The sequence below is a fragment of the Heterodontus francisci genome, chromosome 27 (genome assembly GCF_036365525.1).
Source record: "Heterodontus francisci isolate sHetFra1 chromosome 27, sHetFra1.hap1, whole genome shotgun sequence".
NCBI classification, from domain to species: domain Eukaryota; kingdom Metazoa; phylum Chordata; class Chondrichthyes; order Heterodontiformes; family Heterodontidae; genus Heterodontus; species Heterodontus francisci.
Window position 1 is genome coordinate 49,652,744 of NC_090397.1, and position 23,865 is coordinate 49,676,608.

General features: G+C 42.5%; 1 protein-coding gene across 2 annotated transcripts in view; it reads left to right on the forward strand.

The window, feature by feature from the left end:
* LOC137385018 (lectin-like) overlaps window positions 1-22,078 on the forward strand; it is a 67,367-nt gene extending 45,289 nt beyond the window's left edge. Inside the window, exons 3-6 of one of the 2 annotated variants that reach the window (XM_068059756.1) lie at window positions 13,589-13,758; window positions 19,652-19,792; window positions 19,879-19,987; window positions 21,940-22,078. In XM_068059756.1, the coding sequence (XP_067915857.1) occupies window positions 13,589-13,758; window positions 19,652-19,792; window positions 19,879-19,987; window positions 21,940-22,022 (503 nt within the window). In that variant the 3' untranslated portion in view covers window positions 22,023-22,078. The remainder of the gene's footprint in view (window positions 1-13,588; window positions 13,759-19,651; window positions 19,793-19,878; window positions 19,988-21,939) is intronic. The other variant, XM_068059757.1, reaches the window with a different exon arrangement.
* Window positions 22,079-23,865: the final 1,787 nt, after the last annotated feature.

A 23,865-nucleotide genomic window follows, 5' to 3' on the forward strand; every position in this document is an offset into this window, starting at 1 on the left:
ATGCCATAAATGAATAAAGAGACATAAATAGGTTATTAGGAGCAGAATGACAGACATGAGAACCAGAGGAAAAACTCAAAATGTGACTTCATATTCAGCACAAAGTGTGGAGTAGCGTGGGTAGAATAGTTAAGTATTAACTTTACTCTTGAGCGTTGTTAGTAGTTAGCATTTTGTTTTGGTGTTAGCTAAACAGTTAAATAACCTAACAGCTGCAAAGAATCTACAAATAAGTATAGACTAAAAGGTAAGGGAATTTGATCGTCAGTAAGAGATCAAAAATACCTAATGTGATGTCAGCACAAGGGATTGTCAAGTGATTGGTGAGTGTTTCCTTTTGTCCAGATCACGGACAAATCTTAAGGTTATTTCTGGTAAATGTAGATAATCTGATAAATAGAGGCATAGCTGGGCACTTCAGTCTCATTGAATGTGCATGTGTGAACTTTAGGATGTTTCCTGTGTCCCAGACAATGACCTGTGCAGGAAGTGCCATCAGCTGGAGGAGCTTGAGCTCTGGGTTTCAGGGCTTGAGCAGCAGCTGGCATTACTACAGTGCAACCACAAGGCTGAGAGCTACATGGATAGCATGTTTTAGGAGGTGGTCACCTCACAGCTTCAGAGTGTGTAGCCAGAGAGGGAATGGGTGACTTCCAGACAGGCAGAGAGAATTAGACAGGTTGTGCAGGAGTCTCCTGAGTACATTTTACTCTCTAACTGGTATTCAATTCTGAATACTGATAAAGATGATAGGTCCTCTGTGAAATACAGCCACAGCCAAGACAACATCACCATGGGTAGCTCAGCAGTATACAGCTGTGGGGTGTGAGGAGGTAGGCCAGGAAAACAATTGTGATAGGGGATAGTAGTTAGGAGAGCAAGCTGATATTTCTGCAGCTGCTGACGTGACTCCAGGATGGTAAGTTGGCTTTCTGGTGCCAGGGTCAAAGATGTCACTGAGCAACTGCAGAATATTCTGAGGGGGAGGGCGAACAGCCAAAGGTTGTTTTCCATATCAGTCAATGACTTGGGTATTAACAGGGTGAGGTCCTGCAGGCAGATTTTATGGAGCAACGAAAGAAGTTAAAACGTAGGACCTGAAAGGCAGTAATAGTCAGCTTAGGGGAGGTGGTGGCATTGTAGTAATGCCCAGGCTAAAGATCTGGGGACATGGGTTCAAATCCCACCACAGTAGATGGTGAAATTTGAATTTAATTAATAAATTTGGAATTAAAAGCTAGTTTAATGGTAACCATGAAACCATTGTCGATTGTTGTAAAAACGCATCTCATCCACTAATGTCCTTGAGGGAAGGAAATCTGTTGTCTTTACCTTGTCTGGCCTACATGTGACTCCAGACCAACAGCAAAGTGGTTGACTCTTAAATGTCCTCTGAAATGGCTGAGCAAGCTACTCAGTTCAGCGCAATCAGGGATGGGCAATAAATGCTGGCCCAGCCAGCAATGCCCGCATCTCATAAACGAATAAAAAAAATTACAGAAATATGAAGATAGTGCATGAGGGAAGGCTTTAGATTCCTGAGGTATTGGGCTTCGTTCAGCAGGAGGTGGGACCTGTACAAGCTGGATGGATTGCAACTCAACAGGATTGGGAACAATATTGTCAGGTGGTGTTGGGGGATGTGGTTTAAACAGGCTTGGCAGCAGGATGGGAACATGAGGGTAGATTCTGAAGTGAGAGGAGAAAAGATGGAAATGGAAGGCAGGAAATTAGTAAGCAAGTATGTCAGGCAGAGAAAACAAGGGCTCGAAAATATTCCACAAAGGAGTTTGGCAATGCTTAATATGCAAGGAGTCCAGTGGATAAAGCAGATGAGCTGAGGGCAAAGACACTTGAAAGTATATCATAGCTATTACTGAAACATAACTTGAAGAAAGGCAGGAATGGCAGCTCAACATTCCTGGTAAAAGGGATTTCAGACAGGATAGAGAGGAGGATGATAAGGAGTTTGGGGTCACAATATTGGTTAAAGAAATGATCACCACTGTGAGGAGGGATGATATTGTAGAAGGATCATCAAATGAGGCCATATGGATTGAAATAAAGAACAAAAAAAGGGCAATCACACTGCTGTGAGTGTATTATAAACCCACAAACTGTTAGTGGGAGATAGATGAGAAAATATGTAGGCAAGTTAGAGTGCAAAAATAATAGAGCTGTAATAGGGGATTTCAATTACCCTAAAAGTAACTGGGATAGATTCAGTGTAAAAGTTATGGAGAGTGTAGAATTGAAATGCATTCAGGAAAATGCTTTTAGCCAGTCCGCAGAAAACCCAACAAGAGAAGGGGCAGTTCGGAACTTAATTGTAGGCAATGAGGCTGGACAACAACAACAACTTCTTGCATTTATATCGCACCTTTTAACATAATAAAAATTTTCAGGTGCTTTACAGCAGCATTACAAAACAAAATGTGACATTGAGCCACAAGATGTTAGGTCAGATGAGCAAAGGTTTGATCAAAGAAGTCTGTTTTGAGGATTATCTTAAGGGAGGAAAGAGGGGTAGAGAGGTGTATGGAGGGAATTCCAGAGGTGCAGCCACCAATGGTAAAGTGATTAAAATCAGATATTCAAGAAGCCAGAATTAGCTGAGCGCAGATATCTGGAAGGGTTGTGGTTTTGAAGAGATTAGAGATAGAGAGGTGTGAGGCCATGGAGGGATTTGAAAACAAGGATGAGAATTTTAAAGTCAAAACATTGCCTAACTGGGAGCCAATGTAGGTCAGTGAGCAGAGGGATAAGTAAACAGGACTCGGCGCGAGTTAAGACATGGGCTGCAGAGTTTTAGATGAGCAAGTTTACGCAGGGGAGAATGTGGGAGACTAGCCAGGAGTGTGTTGGAATAGTCACGTCTGGATGTAACAAAGGCATGAATGAGGGTTTCAGCAGCAGATGAGCTGAGACAGGAGTGAAGTCAGGTAATGTTAGAGGTGGAAATAGGCAGTCTTAGTGATGGTGTGAACATGTGGTCGGAATCTCATCTCAGGATAAAATATAACAATAAGGTTGCAAATAAACTGGTTTAGTCTCAGACTTTTGCCAGGAGGAGGGATGGAGTCGGTAGCGAGGAATCAGTGTTTGGAGCAGGGCCGATAACAATGGCTTCGCTCTTCCTAATATTTAATTGGAGGAAATTTCTGCTCATTCAGTACTGGATGTCAGATAAGCAACCTGCTAATTTAGCAATGGTGGTGGAGTTGAGACGTGGTGTTATGGTAGACCTGGGTGTCATCTCATTGCAGGTGAAAACTAATGCTGTGCTTTTGGATGATATTGCTGAGGGGCAGCATGTAGGTGAGAAATAGAAGGGGGAGATGGATAGATCCTTGGGGTCACTAGAGGTAATGGTGTGGGAGCAGGAAGAGAAGTCATTGCAAGTAATACTCTGGATTTGTTTAGATAAGAATGGGACCAGGTGAGAGCAGTCCTGATGATGCAGAGGTAGGTGGAAAAGTAAGCTGTAGGGAGAGCACAGGCTGCATGGAACTATAGACAGGTTAGGTGAGTGGGAAACATTTGGCAGATGGAGTATAATGTAGGAAAGTGTGAAGTTATGCACTTTATTCCTAAGAATAGAAAAGCAGAATATTTTTTAAAGGTGTGAAAGTTGTAAGTGAGATGTTCAAAGAGACTTGGGTGCGCTTGTACAGGAATGTAGAAAGCTAACATGCAGGTACAGCAAGCAATTAGGAAGGCAAATGGTATGTTGGCCTTTATTGCAAGGGGATCGGAGTACAGGAATAAGGAAGTATTGCTACAATTGTACAGGGTTTTGGTGAGACCACATCTGGAGTACTCTGTGCAGTTTTGGTCTCCACATTTAAGAAATGATATATTTGCATTGGACGAGGTACAGCAAAAGTTCACTAGGTTAGTTTCTGGGATGAGGGGGTTGTCCTATGATGATTGACTAAGTAAATTTGGTAGTATTCTCTGGAGTTTAGAAGAATGAGAGTTGATCTCATTGAGACATAGATTCTAAAGGGGCTGGATAGGGTAGACACAGACATTATTTCCTCTGGTCGGGAATTCTAAAACAGGGGGCACATCCTTCGGATAAGGAGCCAATCGTTTAGGACGGAGATGAGGAGAAATTACTTCACTCAAAGGGTTGTGAATCTTTGGAATTCTCTACCCCAGAAGGCTGTGGATTCTCCCTCATTGTCTATCCCAGCCTTAAATGTATTCAAACATTTGGTCTCTCAGGGAATCAAGGGATATGGCAAGTGGGCAGGAAAGTGGAGTTGAATCCGAAGATCAGTCATGATTGTTTTGAATGGCGGAGCAGACTCGATGGGCCATATGGTCTACACCTGCTCCTATTTCTTGTGTGTTCACCCAGCTGGACAACAGTGGAGAGGCAGGAGGAAGAGCTATCTGTGGGAGAGCATTTTGATGATAGCGGTCATAATTCTGTTAGATTTAGTAGAGTTACTGAAAAGGACAAAGATAGACCAAGAATTGGGGAAAGGTCAACTTTACTGAGCTATGAATTGACAAAAGTGGACGAGAAGCTAAATGAGTTTCATAGCAGTGGGAGACATTTAAGGAGGAGATGGAGAGAGTTCAGAACAATTCTATTCCCACAAAAAGGGTGGAATTCCCAAATCTAGATCCCCTCTATGTCAAAGAGCATACAGAGGATGATGAGGCTAAAAAGGATGCATGCGTCAAATGTCAAAAGCTAAATACCGCAGAAAGCCTAGTGGAACATAAAAAGTGCAGGGGTGAATTTAGAAATGAAATTAGGAAAGCAAAAAGAAGGAATGAAAAAATATTGACAAAGAAAAAACAAACCCAAAGATGTTTTAGAAATGCATAAAGAGCAAGTGGATAGCTAAGCAGAGTAGGGCTGAATAGAGAGCAAAAAGGAAGCTTGTGGATGGAAGCAGAAGACATGGGCATGGTTCTTCACAAGAGAGGGGGATGATGCAGATGCAGATGTTGTGCTTAAGGAGGAGGAGTGAAATACTTGGTGGTATATTCATAGTGAGGGAAGAACTATTCAGCAATTTAACACCTTTGAAAGTGGATAGATCACGAGGCCCAGATGAAGGGCGGAATTCCATGAACATGCCACAAATTGCAGCAGCGTGCTCTGATCTTGGCGGTCTGCCCGTGCGGATCCGCCGTCACTGAGCCCCCGTGATATTTTGAGTGGGGGCTCATTTAAATGGAGGGGGCGGTGTGACCGCCCCCAATGACATAGAAGGGGCCGCCGCTCTGTCCCCCGGCAACGGCATCTGTCAGCACCACACAGGTGCTGGCGCCATTTTAAAGGGCTTACAGCCCTTCAGGTAGATTTAAATTTTTAAAGGAGTCGCCACATTGTTATGAAAAATAAAGTGTTGGTGAAACTTTGAATCCCCTTTCCCACCCCCCACCCCGCCACTGAGTTATCAATAAATAAAATAAAATAATCTATCCCCCCAGCAAACAAGTTTTTTAAATGAACGAACTTTCACCCTGTAACTTTAGCACCTTTGACCCTCAACCACTTCCCACCATCCCCATATCCAATCAGAGCAGTTTTCCCCCCCTCCACTCCCGCCCTGAAATTTTCACTCCTTTCCCTCCCCAACAGCCTCACGCCTCAGAACTCCAAATGGAGTTGCGTAAGTGTAGGATTTCTGGCCAGCGTCTGGAATATCAGTGTGGGATGGCCGTCACCACCTGGTCAGTACTTATTCTTTAATTGTAGTATCATTTGCATATTAAAATAAAAGCCACACAGCTGGTCGGCGGCGGTTGGGGCTGCACTGAGGCCTCGCTACCATCAGTAAAATGCGGCAGGACCTTCCTGTCATCAGGGGTCGTGGTGGGCCTCTCTTGGAAGAATTTTCCGGGCCCCTCCATCATGACTCCCGGTGTCGGAGGACTAGTAAAACTCAGAATGAAATGTTTCAGGCTGCTTAAAAAAAACCAGGAGGAAAAAAATAGTGGAAGCTCTGATCATCATTTTCTCATCCTCTCTTGAACCAAGCATGGATCCAGAACACTGGAAGACTGCTTAAGTTATGCTATTATTTAAGAAGGGGGAAAGGGAGTGCCCGAATAATTGAAGGCCAGTTAGCTTAAACTTGGCGTGCACATTCCCGCAAAAAAATTCTCAGCCGAGTAAATTGTCATTTAGAAAGGCATCGATTAATCAGTGTCTGTCAGCATGGATTTGAAAAGGGAAAGTTATGTCTGGCTATCTTGATTAACCCTCCTTGCTATCTCCTCAAAAAATTCAATGATGGTAATATGTTTGAGTTTTACATGGATTTTCGCAAGTCTTTTGACAAGGTCAAATTGACACGGCAAATTTGTCAAAAGTAAAACCCATGGATCCAAAGGAAAGTGGCAAGTTGAATCCAAAGTTGCCTCAGTGGCAGTGAGCAAAGAGTAATTGTTGATGGGTATTTTTGACTGGAAGGCTGTTTCTAGCAGGTTCCCACTGAGCTCAGTACTACGTCTCTTGCTGTTGTGGTATTTGTCAATCATTTAGATATTAATGCAGGGAGCATGATTAAGAAGTATGCAGATGATACAAAAATTGGCCTTGGAGTTGATAGTGAGGAAGAAAGCTGTAGACTGCAGGAAGGTAGCAATGGACTGGTCAAGTGGGCTGGAAAGTGGCAAATGGAATTTAATCCAGAAAAGTATGAGGTAATGTGTAGAGGGACAGAGGGACCTTCAGATGCATACCCACGGATCCTTGAAGATAGCACTTAAAGTAGATCAGGCGATTCCCTTTCTTGGTCGAGGCACAAAATAAGAGCAGGGAGGTTTGCTAGAATTGTAAACTGGTCCTTTTCATGTTGGCAGGCTGTGACTAGTGGGGTACCGCAAGGATTACTACTTGGCACCCCAGTTGTTCACAATATATATCAATGATTTGGATGTGGGGACCAAATGTAATATTTCCAAGTTCACCGATGACACAAAACTAGGTGGAAATGTGTGTTGTGAGGAAAATGCAAAGTGGCTTCAAGGGGATTTGGACAGGCTAAGTGAATGAGCAAGAACATGGCATATGGAATATAGTATGGAAAATGTGATGTTATCCATTTTGGTAGGAGGAACAGGTGTGCAGAGTATTTCTTAAATGGTAAGAGCTTAGAAAGTGTAAATGTACAAAGGAACCTGGGTGTCCTCGTCAATAAGTCACTGAAAGCTGACATGTAGGTGCAGCAAGCAATTAAGAATTCTATTGGTACGTTAGCCTTTTTCACAAGAGGATTTGAGTACAGACTAGTGAAGTCTTGCTTCAATTGTATAGAACATTGGTTAGACTGCACCTGGAGGTCTCTGTGCAGTATTGGTCCCCTTACCTTAAGAATGATATTATTGGCATAGAGGGAGTGCAATGAAGGTTCACCAGATTTGTTCCTGGGATGGCAGGACTGCCCTATGAAGAGAGATAGGGGAATCTGGGCCTATATTCTCTAGGGTTCTGGAGAATGCGAGGTGATCTCATTGAAACCGACAAAATACTTGAAGGGATAGACAGGGTAGATGCAGGTAAGCTGTTTCTCCTGGTTGGGGAGTCTAGAATCAGGGGACACAATTTCAAAATAAGGGGAAAGCCACTTAGCACTGAGATGAGGAGAAATTTCTTTACTCAGAGGGTAGTGAATCTTTGGAATTCTCTACCCCAGAGGGCTGTGGAAGCTGCTATTGAGTATGTTGAAAGCAGAGATTGACCGATTTCTAAATACCAATGACATAGAGATATGAGAATAGTGTGGGGAAAAAGGCATTGAAGTGGATGATCAACCATGATGGTATTGAATGGTGGAGCAGGCTCGATGGGCTGAATGGCCTCATCCTGTTCCTATGTATAGAATGCTAGTTGGACCATTGCATACCATTCTGGTCACTGCATTACAGGAAGGATGTGATTGCATTGGAGAGGGTACAAAGGAGTTTTACGAGGATGTTTTGACGGATGGAGAATTTTATCTCTAAGGAAAGATTGGATAAGTTGTGTTTGTTTTCTTTTAAACAAATGAGCATGAGGGGAATTTTAATTGAGGTGAATCCTCCCTCCAAATAAAAGATGTCATCAGGATCGGGAGGATCTATTTCCCTCAGCAGAGAGGCCAATAACCCGGGGGATAGATTTAAAGTAATTGGCAGAAGGATTAGAGGGGAGTTGAGGAGAATTTCTTTGGACCAGAGGCTGATGGGCACCTAGAATTCATTACCTGAAAGGGTGGTAGAGGCAGAAACACTCTAAGCAACTTAAAAAAAAAAAACTTGGCTATAGACTTGTCATTTGTAAACTGCTAGGCTACAGTCCAAGAGCTGAGAAGTCAGATTAATAACTCTCAGCCTGGACAGACTCAATGGACTGAATGGCCTCCTTCTATGTTGGAAATTTTGTTTCTTTCAGGGTAAAATTGAATGTAAAGAAAAGGCTTGCACTATGTACGCAAAGAACAAATGACCAGATGGAATAGAAAGAGGTTAGGAAACTAGTTAAAAACAAAACAATGAAAGAGGAACGACAAAACTAAATGATCATGAAAAATGAAAATAAATAGTAATGCAATTTATAGACACAACATCAAAAGGGAAAATAAGGAACTGACACCACTATAGTCAGCAATGTACCATCAAAAGAGATGGGGGGGGGGAGAAAACCTGAGTAGCATTGAAATAAAGAATGTTCCAACTATCGTACAAAAAGACTCCTATAACTGGGACGTTATATGGGTTCCCGTAGCAATGTCTTTTATTTGGAGGAAGTGAGAGGAGTCAAAAGAGAATTTGATCAACGTGAGAATAAGCTTAGACAGGAGATTGGGTGTGGGAACTGTTTGGGCCTTCGTTAAAGGAAGAAGTGAAGTGGTCCTCAGGGAAGCCCAGTGGGGAATGGAAGTGAAGAGGGGCTGAATGTCCAGACTGATGAGGAGACACAAGAAACAGTGAAGGTGGCAGAGGGCATCTGAAGAGTTGTGCATGTAGCTCAGAAGGTACTAGACAAGGGGAGAAAAAAGTCAGGATGGAAAGAAATCACATCTGAGGCAAGATCAAACTAAAATGATGGGTTTACCAGAGCAATCCTATTTGTGGATCTTCGAAAGGAGGTAAAACTGCACTATGCAGGGTTGGGGAATTGAAGTTGGAATGTGTGGGGATGGTGGGGGGGGGAAGGAAAAGACATCTAGAGAAGATATGGTCTGGGAAATGATGACTCTCAACTTTCCCTTTTCTAATAAGAACAAACCCAGCTTCACCAGTCTGTCCACATTACTGAAGTCCCTCATTTACTAGAACCATTCTAGTTAATTTTTTTTGCATCCTTCCTGAAGTGCAGTTCCCAGAATTGTGCGCAATACTCCAGTTGAGGTCAAACCAGAATCTTACAAAGGTTTGTGGCTCTATTTATAAATCCCAGAATCCCGTATGCTTTTTCAACCAATTTCTCAACCTGCCTTGCCATCTTCAACGATTTTATATCCCTGGGTCTCTCTGTTCCTGCACCCCCTTCAGAATTGGACCCTTTATTTTATATTGCCTCTCCTCATTCTTCCTACCAACATGTGCCTCTTCACACCTCTCTGCATTAAATCTCATCTGCCATGTGCCTTTCAAAATGACAATTTGTATTACCCTCAGAATTTTTTTGCAAGATTTTACACACTACTGAACTCCAGCTGCCTGACCTTTAATTATTCAGGCTATCCCTTCATCCTTTTTTTAAACAGTAGCGGTCCTCCAGTCTTCCAATCTATGCCTGGAGCTGGAGAAGATTGGAAATGATGGTCAGAGCTTCCACTATTTGTCCTCTTGAGGTCTATCACAATCCTCCTCACAGTTCACAATACTTCTAAGTTACGTCATCTGCAAATTTTGAAATTGTGCCCAACACCCACATCTAAGTGATTAATATTATATTAACAATATATATCAGGAAAAGCAGTGGTCCTAGTACCAAACCCTGGCCAACCACATCGTCCAGCTTCCTTGAGTACAAAGACATCTATGACATTTTCCTGTTATTCAGCTAACTTTATATCCGTGCTGCCAATGTCTCTTTTTTATTCCATGGCATTCAAATTGACTGGCAAGTCTATTAAGTGGTGCTTGATCAAACTCCTTTTTGGAAGTCCATGTACAGCACATTATCCTCATCAAGCATGTCTTACCTCATCAAAAAAACTCAATTGATTTAGTTAAATACAATTTCCCTTCAATAAATCCATGCTGGCTTTCTCTAATTAATCTGCACTTGTCCAAATCACTGTTAATTTTGTCCCGGATTACTGTCTCTAAATGCTTTCCCACCACTGAGGTTAAACTGACTGCAGTTGCTGGGTATATTCTTGGGCCATTTTTTTAAGCAAAGGTGGAATATTTTACAGTTATCTAGTCCTCTGGCATGACACCAGTATCTAAGGAGAATTTGAAGATTATGGCCAGTACCTCTGCCATTTCTATCCTCACTTCCCTCAGCATCCTCCGATTTATCCCGTCCAGTCCTGGTGACTTATTGACTTTTAAGTTCAGTCAGCCTTTCTAATGTAAAGTACTCATTTAGTATCTCTGTCACCATGCATAGATCCCCTTCTTAGTCCCAAATCAGCCCCACCCCTCCTCTTAATATCCTTTTACTATTTATATGCCTAAAGAAGACTTTGATTCCTGATATGCTGGCTGCCTTCTCTTGACAGACTCTCTTTGCCTCTCTGATTTTCCTTTCTCACTTCCCCTCTGAACTTCCTATATTCAGCCTAGTTCTCAGTTGTAATATCAACCTGACAACTGTCATTTCCACCCTTTTCCTGCCTCATCTTACTCTCTCTTACCTTCCAGGGAGCTCTGGCTTTGGTTGCCCTGCCTGTTCCCACTGTGTGAATGCACCTCACTGTACCTGATCCATCTCCTCTTCAAACACAGCCCATTGTTCCATTACAGTTTAGCCTGCCAATCTTTGACTCTGATTTTTAACTGGGACAGATCTGTTCGCACCCAACTGACATTTCTCTCCAATTTAATACTTTAGATTGTTCTTTTTCCTTTCCCATGCTTAACTTAAAACTTATGATACTATGATCACTGTTCCCTTAAAGTTCCTTGTCTGTCACTTGATCCACTTCATTCCCCAGAACAAAGTCCAGCAATGAGCCAGAAATGGGTGGATTAAGAAAATTCTTCAGAACACACTTCAGGAATTCTTCCCCCTCTCTGCTTTTTCCACCATTATCCCAGTCTATATTAGGATGATTGATGTTTGCCATGATCACTACTCTATAGCTTTTGCACCTCCACTGTAATTGCCCTTCAAACTTGGTCCTCTATCTTTCCCACTAGTTAGTGTCCTATAGAATACACCCAGTAGCGTAATGGTACCTCTATTGTTTCTTAACGTAATCAAATAGATTCAGTCCATGGTTCTCTCTCTCTCTCTCCCCAACACTGTAATATTCTCCTTAATAATTACATTCCCTCCCCCACCCCGACAACTTTCTTTCCTTTCCTATCTTTCCTGAACACTTGCAGCCCTGAAGTTGGGATCCTGCACAGACACCATTTGAAAATCATGGTCTTGCAGGTCGCATCAGGATCTCAATATCTCCAGGACAGTTTCAAATTTTCAAAGTGTTGGCGTAGGGGTGGTGAGGGGTTGGTGAGGGGGGGGGGAGGGAATGGGTTGGGGGGAGGTGAGGGGGGTGGATGGAAGGGGGAACACTCACACTGCCAATTAGCAGCCCATTAATCTCAGGAAGGCAATTTTTAAATCTGATTTTGGTGCTGCCGACCAGTCTGGTGCACATTATTGTACAGCTGTCAGGGCTGCCGTGGGGCAAAAGAATATTTGTGTTGAAATGAATTGAGGGGCCAACTAGCATCTGGTCGAGCACTGTACCTCCACTTGGCATCCATGGCCACGTTTTGCTGTCTTTATCATCCTGGCCCTTTAATGAGCTGCCTGCTCTCCTCAGCAAGGCACTGGCAGCCCACCAACATGCTGCTGGCTGCCTGGGCTGCAGGTGCCAGGCAGGCAGCTCCCACTTCCTGGAGACACTCAGTGGCTCGAATTGGGTGCCAAACTTGCTTCCTGCCCAATTGGGGCATGAGCATTCAAACGTCACGTCAAGAACGACACAGCTGAATCGTGGGGTCGGGACCCAGAATTCATCCGGGTGTCAAGTTCATGACCCCGCTTTGGAAATCCAGCCCCTTTTTATCAAGGAATATTTGGTTCCCAATCCTACCCTTTTTTGAGCCATGTCTCTGTTATTGTCAGAACGTCATTTTCCCATGTGGCTAACTGCGCCTGCAGCTCACCAGCTTTATATACCCCACCTCATGTGTTTCCATACATGTACTGTCAACCTAATTTAGAGCTTTATTTTACTTCTTAGTCTGACCCATTGAATACATTGCCATTTCTTACACTGGTATTATATCCCTCCCCCAATCCTTTGTGTACTTTGTTCGTCCTTCCTAATGCGACATCCTGGTTCCCATCCCTTATCCAGTTAGTTTAAACACTTCCCAACAGTGCGAATCTGGAAGAAGTTCTTTGGACCCTGGAAAGTGGGAAGGGAGGAGGTGGAAGAGCAAATATTGCAACTCATGTGCTTACATTGAAGGGTAACAGGTGATGTAAGAGTGGACCAGGGTATCGCACAGGAAAAGGTCCCTTAGCAATGCTGTAAGGCATTTTGAAATGGTAGAGGATGCTATGTTGAATGTGACTTCCAGTGGAGTGGAAGGTGAGGACCATGAAACCCAATCGTGGTTCTGGGAGGGAGTGGAAGGGATGACAGCAGCAGTGCTGGAATTGTGATGAGCGTGGTGGAGAGCCCTGTCAACGGAAAACATATCAGAAGCACTGGTGTGGAAAATAGCATCAGAACAGATGTAACGGAGATAGAGAAACTGGGAGAAAAGAATAGACACCTTACACTTATTCCAATCGCACTTCCTGAAATCAAGGTAGCAGTGGAAGGCAAGTGATTTATAACAGATATTCATTGACAGCATGCCCAAAGAAATGGAGGTAGAGAATTTGAGGAAGGGGAGAGTCTGAGATGGACCATGTAAAGACTAGGGAGGTGGAAATTTAAAACAAAGTTGATGTCTTTTTTCAGTTTGGGTCAGAAATATAAGATATCCTCCAATAAGCAATTCAGGAGAAACTTTATCCAGAGAGTGGTAAGAATGTGGTACATGATACCATATGGAGTGGTTGAGATAAAAAGCACAGGTGTATTTAAGGGGAAGCTGGATAGCACATGATGGAGAAGGGAGTAATATGGTTCTAGGGTTAAAGGAAGTAAACAGTGGGAGGAGGTTCCTGTGAGGCATGAACACTGGCATTGGCTAGATGGGCCAATTAGCCTGTTTCTGTGTTCGAACTTTTATATATTTCTATGTAAACAAACATGCTGTGTGAGGACAGGGTTAATGCAGTAAGATGAAAAGCCCCCACCCCCGAGGCAACCCCTGCCCACCATGTGCCCATCAATTTCTAGATCCATGAATCAGAAATAAATTATGACTGTTCGGGGATTGCTGGTCTGATTATTGCAGTTTGTTTTAATCTAATACCCTTTAACTCCAGCTCATGTTGCTCAGAATGGAACATTGGAGAATGCTGAACTGGAGACAGAAAATGATCAGAATCTTGAAAAACGTTATCTATTTGGGAGAGGATTTTGTTCCCATGGCTGGTCTTATTTTGGTTATTGCTACCAGTTTTTCTCTGCAAAAAAGACTTGGATAGAAGCTGAGGTGAGTTCCTGGAGTCTCCATTGTAAGAGAATGAAAGAATCTTCTGATTTGTATCTGGACATTTCTGATTGACTCAGTGTGTTCCATCACCTGGGTAACATGGTCTACATTGTATTCTACATTAAACACAGAGGACACTGAACATGGTCTGCACTGAATCCTACAGACAAGGGCCCAGGTTTATCCACGGACAGTGAGGAGGGTGTTATAACTGGTTTGAGTCTGTCTGGATTAGAAAAGTGTAAAACCAGCACAACTCCCTGATCCTGGTCACCATCCAGTGAAACTTTTCGCAAAATGTGTTGTGTGGAAGTTTGTTGAGGACCGGATTGGGCTCCTGATCCTGCTTTTCAGATCAAAGAACAAAGTCCATTTGAAGGATTTGCTGTCTGCCATTGAAGGGGCAGATAATGTTAAAAATCAGTGACTGTTCAGTTAAATGTTCAGATATTTACAAAAGCCTACAAGATACATTGAATAATTGGTTAGTCTTGTTGACTGGGAACTTGCATTGAGTGCTCTCCTCAGGTCACTTTCACTGGATCAGTAATGTCTCCCAGGGCAATTAATTTGCTCCCTTCCTATTGGGCAATATTTGTCACATGTCCAAGGTCCATCCTTCTATTTTGCATTTAAATATTAGAATTCCCTTGTGGCATTAGCAAGATAAATACCTGGCATACCTGGGCTAATCTATTTTGAGCCCTTTTAGGCTCTTTAGAACTTCCATGATATTTATTGTACTTGTATTTTTGCTTTTGGGAAAGCACGTTGGTCACACTGTCCCTATTAAATATTTGAAGGAAGTAATAGTGTATATATTTAAATGTATGTATTTGGCATGCACTTCCTGTTCACATTATAAATGTTGGTATATAAAAGTGTGAAAACTTTGTTAAAGTGTAGGTAAAGGAAAACAGAAAGCCACCTCCAACCAGCCGAAATCTACTTTAATATGCAAATCAGGGTCCTAAACTTTTCAGAGAACCTTGATGCAAAATTCAGATATGACTAGGTGATGTTTGCATTGTACAGCCTCTGTCCAGTTACACCAGGGCAGATGGCTAAAAGCATGGCCAAAAATTGTAGTTTTAAAATAACATCTTGAAAGAACAAAGAACAGAAGAGAGTCAGATGTACAGGGGGGTAATCAAAGATTAGGGCCAAGGCAACTGAAGTCATGCTGACCAATGGTAGAGTGATGAATATCAGGATTCCACAAAAGACCAAAATTAGTGTAATGAGTTCTTTGTTTGATGCTGAAGATCTCAAACAGATTTATTACAGCTAAGTTATTTACCGTGCAAACGATTTGGAGAACTTTCCTCTCGGTGTTGCAGTTGCAGAGTGACTCTTGCTTGTAGTCACATGACTGCATCCTGGTACTTACCTCATTAGCATACGAAGATCTTAAAGGGATATCACTCTTAAAGGCAAGAGATGTGAGCAGGTTGGAGGAGATTAGGGAGAGGATGGGGCAAGACCATGGAGGGATTTGAAAACCAGGCTGAGCATTTTAAAATCTAGACATTGACTACCAATATAGCTCACCAAGCACAGGGGTGATGTTTGGAATCAAGGACTAAGAGTAGGCCTTTAAGCCTGTTTCGCCATTTAAACAGATCATGGTTGATTTGTGTATAAACTCCATCTATCTGCCATTGTTCTCTAACCCTTAATATTCTTGCCTAACTTTCTGTTGATCCCAAGCTCCAACTTTTTGGGAGAGTGTACCAGATTTCCACTACCCTGTGTAAGGAATTGCTTCCCAACATCATTCCTGAAAATCCATGTACTAATTTTAAGGTTGAGATAATAGCTTCCCTCTATTTACCTCAGCAACATCTTTAATCATCTTAAATACCTCCATTAGATCCCCCTTTAATTGTCTCATAATTTAACATTTTTTAACCTCAGAATCATTCCGAACATATGAATTGGGAGCAGATATAGGCCATTTGGCCCCTCGAGCCCACTCCACCATTCAGTAAGATCATGGCTGATCTGATTGTAACCTCGACTCCACATTCCCACCTACCCCCAATAACCTTTCAGCCCTTGCTTATCAAGAATCTATCTACCTCTGCCTTAAAAATACTTAAAGTCTCTGCTTTCACTGCCTTTTGAGGAACAGAGTTCCAAAGACGCATGATCCTCAGAAAATTTCTCCTCATCTGTCTTAAATGGATGACCCTTTATTTTTAAATCGTGACTCCTTGTTCCAGATCTGCCCACAAGGGGAAACATCCTTCCCACATCCACCCCATCAAGACGCCTCAGGATCTTTTATGTTTCAATCTAGTTTTCTCTATCTTCTAAACTCCAGCGGATACAAGCCTAGCCTGTCCAACCTTTCCTCATAACACAACCCATCCATTCCAGGTATTGGTCCAGTAAACCTTCTCTGAACTGCTACCAACATATTTACATATCTCCTTAAATAAGGAGACCAATACTGTATACAGTACTCCAGATGTGGTCTCTCCAATGCCCTGCATAACCCCTCTACTTTTGTATTCAATTCTCCTCTCAATAAATGATAAAATTCTATTACTTTCCTCATTACTTGCTGAACGTGCATGCTAATCTTTTGCAATTCATGCACTAGGACACCCAGATCCTTCTGCATCTCAGAGCTCTGCAATCTCCCACCATTTCGACAATATGCTTCATTTTTTATTCTTCCTGTCAAAATGGACAATTTCACATTTTCCCACATTATACTCCATTTGCCAGATATTAGTGCCTACTCACTTAACCTATCTATATCCCTTTGTAGCCTCCTTATGTCCTCTTCACAATTTACTTTCCTACCTATCTTTGCATCATCAGCAAATTTAGCAACCATACCTTCAGTCCTTTCATCCAAGTCATTTATATAAACTGCAAAAATTTGAAGCCCCAGCACTGATCCCTGCGGCACACCACTCGTTAGATCTTGCCAACCAGAAAATGACCCATTAATGGCTACTCTCTGTTTCCTGTTAGATTGCCAATCTTCTATCCATGCCAACATGTTACCTCCGACACCATGAGCTTTTATTTTCTGCAATAACCTTTGATGTGACAACTTATCAAATGCCTTCTGGAAATCTATGTACAGTACATCCACTGGTTCCCCTTTATCCACAGCACATGTTACTACTTCAAAGAACTCCAATAAATTGGTCAAACATGATTTCCCTTTCACTACACCATGTTGATTCTGCCTCATGACCTTGAATTTTTCTAAGTGCCCTGCTATTACGTCTTTAATAATAGCTTCACATTTTCCTGAAGATAGATGTTAAGCTAACTTGCCTAGAGTTTCCTGCTTCCTGACTCCCTCTCTTTTTGAATGAAGGTGTTACATTCACTATTCTGGTGAATCTGCTCTTTTAACCTTTAGTCATAATTAATTTTTGCACCTGTCCACGAGCTTTTAGTGATTTCTGCACTTTGCTTCCTAAATCTTTCTGCTTCTCCACTGTTCCTGGCTTCTCACTGTTTAGGAAATACTCTGATCTATCTTTATTAGGTCCAAAGTGAATCACTTCCTACTTCTCCACATTGAACTCCATCTACCACATATTTGCCCACTCACTTAATCTACCAATGTCCATTATAACTTTCTGCTTCCATCTACACTGTTTACTCTGCAACCTACTTAGTGTCATCAGCAAACTTAGATAGACAGCAATAAAAACAAGAAATGCTGGAACCACTCAGCAGGTCTGGCAGCATCTGTGGAAAGAGAAGCAGAGTTAACGTTTCCGGGTCAGTGACCCTTCATCAGAACCCCAAAACGTTAACTCTGCTTCTCTTTCCACAGATGCTGCCAGACCTGCTGAGTGGTTCCAGCATTTCTTGCTTTTATTTCAGATTTCCAGCATCTGCAGTATTTTGCTTTTATTTTAGATATACAGCACTCTATTTCTTTATCCAAGTTATTTATAAATCTAGTAAAGCTGAGGCTTCAGTGCAGATCCCTGAGGAACATCACTAGTCACGTTCTGCCAATTTGAGTATATACCATTATCCCTATCTGCAAACCAATTCCCTATCCAAATCAAAAGGTTGCTTCCAATTCCATGAGCTCTTAATTTTGTTAACTGTGTCTTATATGGAAATTTATTAAATGCCTTCTCCAAGTCCATATAAATAACATTCATAGTCAATTCCTTAATACCATGTTACCACCTCAAAAATTCAACCAGATGCATTAGACATGATTTACCCTTTACAAATCCTTGCTAGTTTTTTCTGATCAGATCATATTTGTCCAAATGCTCAGTCACTCAGTCCCCCATAACAGTTTCTGGGAAAATTACATGTCTTAGCCTATCTTCTACTAAAAGCCTCATCCATGTCTTTGCCTCTCGATTTGACTATTCCAATGCTATCCTGGGTGAACAGGGCTGAGTATGAATGCAGATATAGGCAGCAATATTTTAGCTGGGTTCAGATTTACAGAGGGAGTAAAGCCAGCCAGGAAAGAATTGGAATAGTCAGTTTAATGGTAACAAAGGCAGGGATGCAGGTTTCAGCAGATGATGAGCAGAGGCAAGGTTGGAGATGGGTGATGTTAATCAAGGTCAACTTGGATGCCAGGGTTATGAACAGTCCAGTTCTGCCTCAGACAGGGCCATGGAGAGGGATGGAGTTAACAGCTAGGGAATGGAATTTGTGGTTGTGACTGAAGACAATGGCTTCGGTCTTCCCAATTGGAGGAAATTTCTGCTCATCCAATACAGCGTGTTGGACAAACTGAAAGGCAAATTAGGGGGCAGTGGAGTGATCGAGAGAGGTGATGGTGTCAGCTGGGTGTCATCAGCACACATGTAGAACTTGACATGGTGCTCTCGGATGATTTTAGTTGATTAATATTACCCATCAGAATTACTTTATGCTTTTCGCATTCCCTTTTAATTTGAAATCAATCCCTAATGTCCACTCACTATTTACACATCGCGATCTAAACAGGGCAGTTCATTATGTAACTTTTCACTTCCCACAGCATCAACTTGTTAACTTCCTCTGTACCTGATATCAAGCCACATGATCTCCAGATAGCAATTCCATCTAAATTACATTAAACTGGATACACACACCTAAATAGTAGCGGTGGTCATAGTCATCGAGAGATACAGCACTGAAACAGGCCCTTCGGCCCTCTGAGTTTGTGCCGACCATTAACCACCCATTTATACTAATCCTACATTAATCCCATATTCCCTACCACATCCGCACCTTCCCTCATTTCTCCTACCACCTACCTATACTAAGGGTAATTTACAATGGCCAATATACCTATCAACCTGCAAGTCTTTGGCTGTGGGAGGAAACCGGAGCACCTGGAGGAAACCCACACAGTCACAGGGAGAACTTGCAAACCCCGCACAGGCAGTACCCAGAACTGAACCCGGGTCGCTGGAGCTGTGAGGCTGCGGTGCTAACCACTGCGCCTATTACGATAAATCTGCTCATGTGGGTGTGATCACTTTGCAGTGACATGGACTGCAGTAACTGACACCTGTATTGACCGTAACTGTATGGATAATTAGGGAGAACAGGAGAAACACCAAATAACCCACAGAACATTCAAGCACAAACCCAGCCCAATGTCAGCTGATACACAGAAGCTGCAGCAATTACAATCTGATGGTTTGAAGCCCCTGTGACATTGGTTCCAAGTAAGCAGTGTCTGTGTTCCACAATTCACTGAAGTTTGGAGTCAGTCCATATCAGGATCTCATGGACACAGAGCAGGAAGTTGTCTGTTTTTTATTGTTCACATTCAGCAAAAGAACAAAGTTTCGATATTAAACATTTTACATTGAACATATTCAGTTGAGTTGTTCCAATGTAACAAAGGTGATAAACAACAAATGGTCTGTTTTATTTTTATTTGAAGCTGTATTGCCGAGCACTGGCTCCAAGTGGCCGTCTTGCCTCCATACACTGGCAGGAGCAGAATGACTTTATTGCACAGGTGATACGTACAACACAGCAACACCTTCCATTGACTTGGATCGGTTTCAATGACATGTACAAGGTAAAGTTGCTTGAATTGTTAAATCACATTGTTTATGCTAACATAAAATTTATACCATTTAAAAATGTATATTTCTATTTCCATAGGATGGGACTTTCTTTTGGACTGATGGATCTTCATCAGGTTTTACAAAATGGAATCGAGGTGAACCTAATAATTATAACGGAAAGGAGGACTGTGTGCATATGCTTGGCAGTAAGTTGCTGCGAAATGTGATCAGAATAATGTCCTCTTGGAGAATAATTGCAGGCAAATAGATAAATCAATGGATGAGATTCTAGCTGCCTCTGTGTTTTAGACATTGACAGGGCTGCACTTCCTGCCTCTTTTGCACCAACTTTCCAGCAAAAGTGATTTAATGGAGGAAAGTATATGGGTCACACATTGAAGATGAGGAAAATGCACTGGGTGTAATGCTGCAGTTAGAGGGACGTACACTGGGTGTAATGCTGCTGTAAGTTTTCAGGTAGATATTACTTGAATAAAGGTGAGACAGAGCATACCCAACCCACATCACCTTGGGATTCTTGACCAAGGTAGACCAACAAGGTACAGACTCAAGTTCTGTGGTCAAGTCAGAGTTTATTTGGCTTAACTAAGATATACAAAGTTAATACTCAACATTGGCAATAGGTATGCAGCAGCACCCAGCACCAGTTCATGCTTCTGAGCTTGCTGGGTCACAGACTTCTCTCTCCTTTTGTTGTGTTCATTTGACTGTAGTCTCTCCTCTTTCGAAGTGTGCCAACCATGTCCCATAATCCCTTTTCTTTTATCCTTCTTGGGGTGCTAGGATTTTACCACTTAGTTTATGAACCATTTCAAGTATCCTAATTGGTCCAGGTTGCCATCATTGTTAGACCCTTGTTAGCTCATGGTTCAATCTAAACACTTTACAGATTTTTCCTGTTGCTTTTTTTCTTTTTTAGCAAGGATCCTAAAGGTCACATTCTTGCTGATACCAATTGCATTTGCAAGTCTGCATTTCACAATTATCTCATCTCGTCCCCTGCAAGGAATGCTGAGTTCTTCAACTCATCTCTCTCATTGTTCTTGCATAAAGGTTTAAACCGAGTATTGTCTTGAAAAACCATTTCAGAATAAAACCAGCATTAACTCAAAGACTTCAATATATTAATGTACATAGCATATCATTAGTCGTATTGGTTTAGCCGTCCTTATTTTTCACAAACTTAAAATATGTCACAGTTCATAGCCCCCACAATGTGCCCCGTTCCCCCGCCACTCCAGCTGCACAACTTCCCCTTTTAATTTAGGCTACATGCAGTTCCACCCACTCCTCTCTCAACATGACATTTTGACATATTTCAGTGACGAGGGCCATCATGCTTTGCAATCCAGACTTGACATTACATTTAACCTTACTGAAAAAATATTACAAAGTTATTCAAAGGTAAGTTCTGAAAATGCTCTAAACCTTACACTGCAGTTAGAGGAATCTAGACTGGGTTTAACACTGCAGGTTCTTCCTCTGCTGAATTGTCCAACTCCGTGAATTCTGTAGTGACGAGGTTAAACCGAGACCAGCCTTCTAACTGCCCCACATTTCATGAGCTGATTCTGACATGTCCCAGGCTGTAGCCATGCTCCCAGTGGGTAGGACTCTACTGTCTTTACACAACATTCCCAGAAAAATGTTCAACCTTCCTGTATCCAGCCCTCACTTTACTGATGCACCAAACGCCCCTCCCACTTTCCACAGAGGATTCAATTCCCAGATTTAAGATGATATAATCCAGACAGCCATTCTAACTCCAATCAGACTTTGCTCCAATCATGTGAAGTCCATGCAGTGGTGAAGGGGACTGTTTAACCCTGGGGGTGAGGCTTTGCTGTCCCTCCCACATGGGGAAATCCAGCCCAGGGTGAGCTCAGCATCTTCACTCAGGAACTGTCCAAACCCCCACTGAATATTGTAAGGTTTCCAGATTTCAGTGACAGACATTGACTGGTTGCACACAAGATCACAATAGGAAGTGCCTCACTTTATTTACAAGGTGAACTCATGAGTCAAGAGACAGGATAAAGTTAATGAATCACAGACACTGACTCTCAATGGAAAGGATGAAATGATTAGACAGATGGCTGCCTGACTCACTGATGGATTCAATTTTTTTTTTCTCCAGTTGCAAAGATGAACGTTTGGAATGACTTGTCCTGTAATCGCAAATTGCCTTTTGTTTGCTCCTACAAACTGCAGTGCGCTTAGAGCCTGGTGATGCTCCACAGATCCTTTCCAGGAGTGGATTCAGTGTCTCGATTTGTTTGTAGCTGCAGTCACTGCCTGTGGTGACTTAGTCTCTCAGTCAATAATAAATGTAATTGCATCTTGAGCTGTGTGTTTGATGCTGTGTGAGTCTAGTTTATCACAGTCTTCCTGTCCCACTGTAGCTTCCTACCCACCTCTTCACTCAATACTGCATTGGGGAGAAGGTGACACAGACTTTTTTTATTCATTCATGGGAGGAGAGGATTGCAAACAAGGCCAGAATTTATGGTCCATCCCTAATTTCCCTTGGAAAGGTGGTGGTAGTGGTGAGCTGCCTGGAAGCAAAGCAGTCCATGTGGTGTAGATACACCCAGTGTGTTGTTCAGGTGGGAGTTTCAGGATTTTGACCCAGTGACAGTGAAGGAGTGGTAATATAGTCCACTAACATTGCCACTATGCTGCTGTCCTCCTATTGTAAAATTAACTTCCAACATCTGGTTTTTAAAGAGACAAACCTTAAAGGGATGAGATGGATCATCAAAGTCAGCACAGCCCTGAACTTTCACACCACTGGCTCCTTTCACACTACTGGAGGGGACATCAGTCACTCTCCCAGTCTGCAGTTCACAGCTGCATTAAGCAGATGACTGACACTCTCTTTACCAGGGTCGAACAGCACATCACCTTCCCCACTGAGCTCAGCAGTCACCAGGACAGAGCTCGTGTCTTTGCAGCAGGGGCTGGCTTTCCGCACATGCAGGGTGGGACTGACTGTCCACACGTGGCCATTAGGGAACCAGAACATGAGCCAGTGACATTGGTGAACAGAGAGGCCAACATGAGAAAGGCAGGAAGCTGCTGTTCTACTCAATGCTGCTGACAGCATATGTTCCAGAATGGTTTAACAAAAATTACAAATAACGATGCAAGCTTGCTTTAAGTGGTCCATCCCTGCTTGCAGTAGAGTTGGGGAAGGTGCCCAATTGTGCAGGTCACGTGGCCGGGTTGCCTAATTCTTCAAATATTGATGAGCAGAGTATCTATTGTCACCATTGTGTCAGCCAATGAGTTACGTTTTGCCAGCCAATGAGTTTGTGGAGGGGTTCGGACTTGCAATGGGATTCACAGATAACAGTCTATTTTACAATAAACCAAGTCTGTTTACTCAGCAAACAAAGTCTATTGGAACAACACTGTAGAAAACAGTCAACTGAATCTTCTTATAAAGAATCCCTACAAACTACAGCAAACAGAACCCATCAGTAAAACTGCAGCAACATCACCCAATAAAGGCAGGATTAATCTCCAGAAAAGTGCAATGAGTGGAGGATATTTACAAATCCATGTTGTGTGCAAAATCAATCACAGTCCCTGACAGCAGTTTCCAGGTGGGATTGACATGGGAATTACCCAATTGACTCCATTCTGACTGTGAAGAGTGAAATCACTGGATGCAGGTATTAATGAGGCCTGGGAATTAAATGGTCACAGGTGCTTCAGGTTGGCACAGACACAAGGTCTGCTACATGCCACCCTCCCCCCACCGCCTTCACCACACCCAAACAAACACACATTCCTGGTCCTCGCCACATGTCAGCAGCGACAGTCTCATTGAACACAATGATTTGACTGATCCATCCCTCCCAGCAATTCTAATAATCCTCAATCTGTGTCCCAAATAATCATGAATCCATGTCCCGAAGAAGGGTCACTGACCCGAAACGTTAACTCTGCTTCTCTTTCCACAGATGCTGCCAGACCTGCTGAGTGAATCCGGCATTTCTTGTTTTTGTTTCAGATTTCCAGCATCCGCAGTATTTTGCTTTTATTTCAGATAATCATC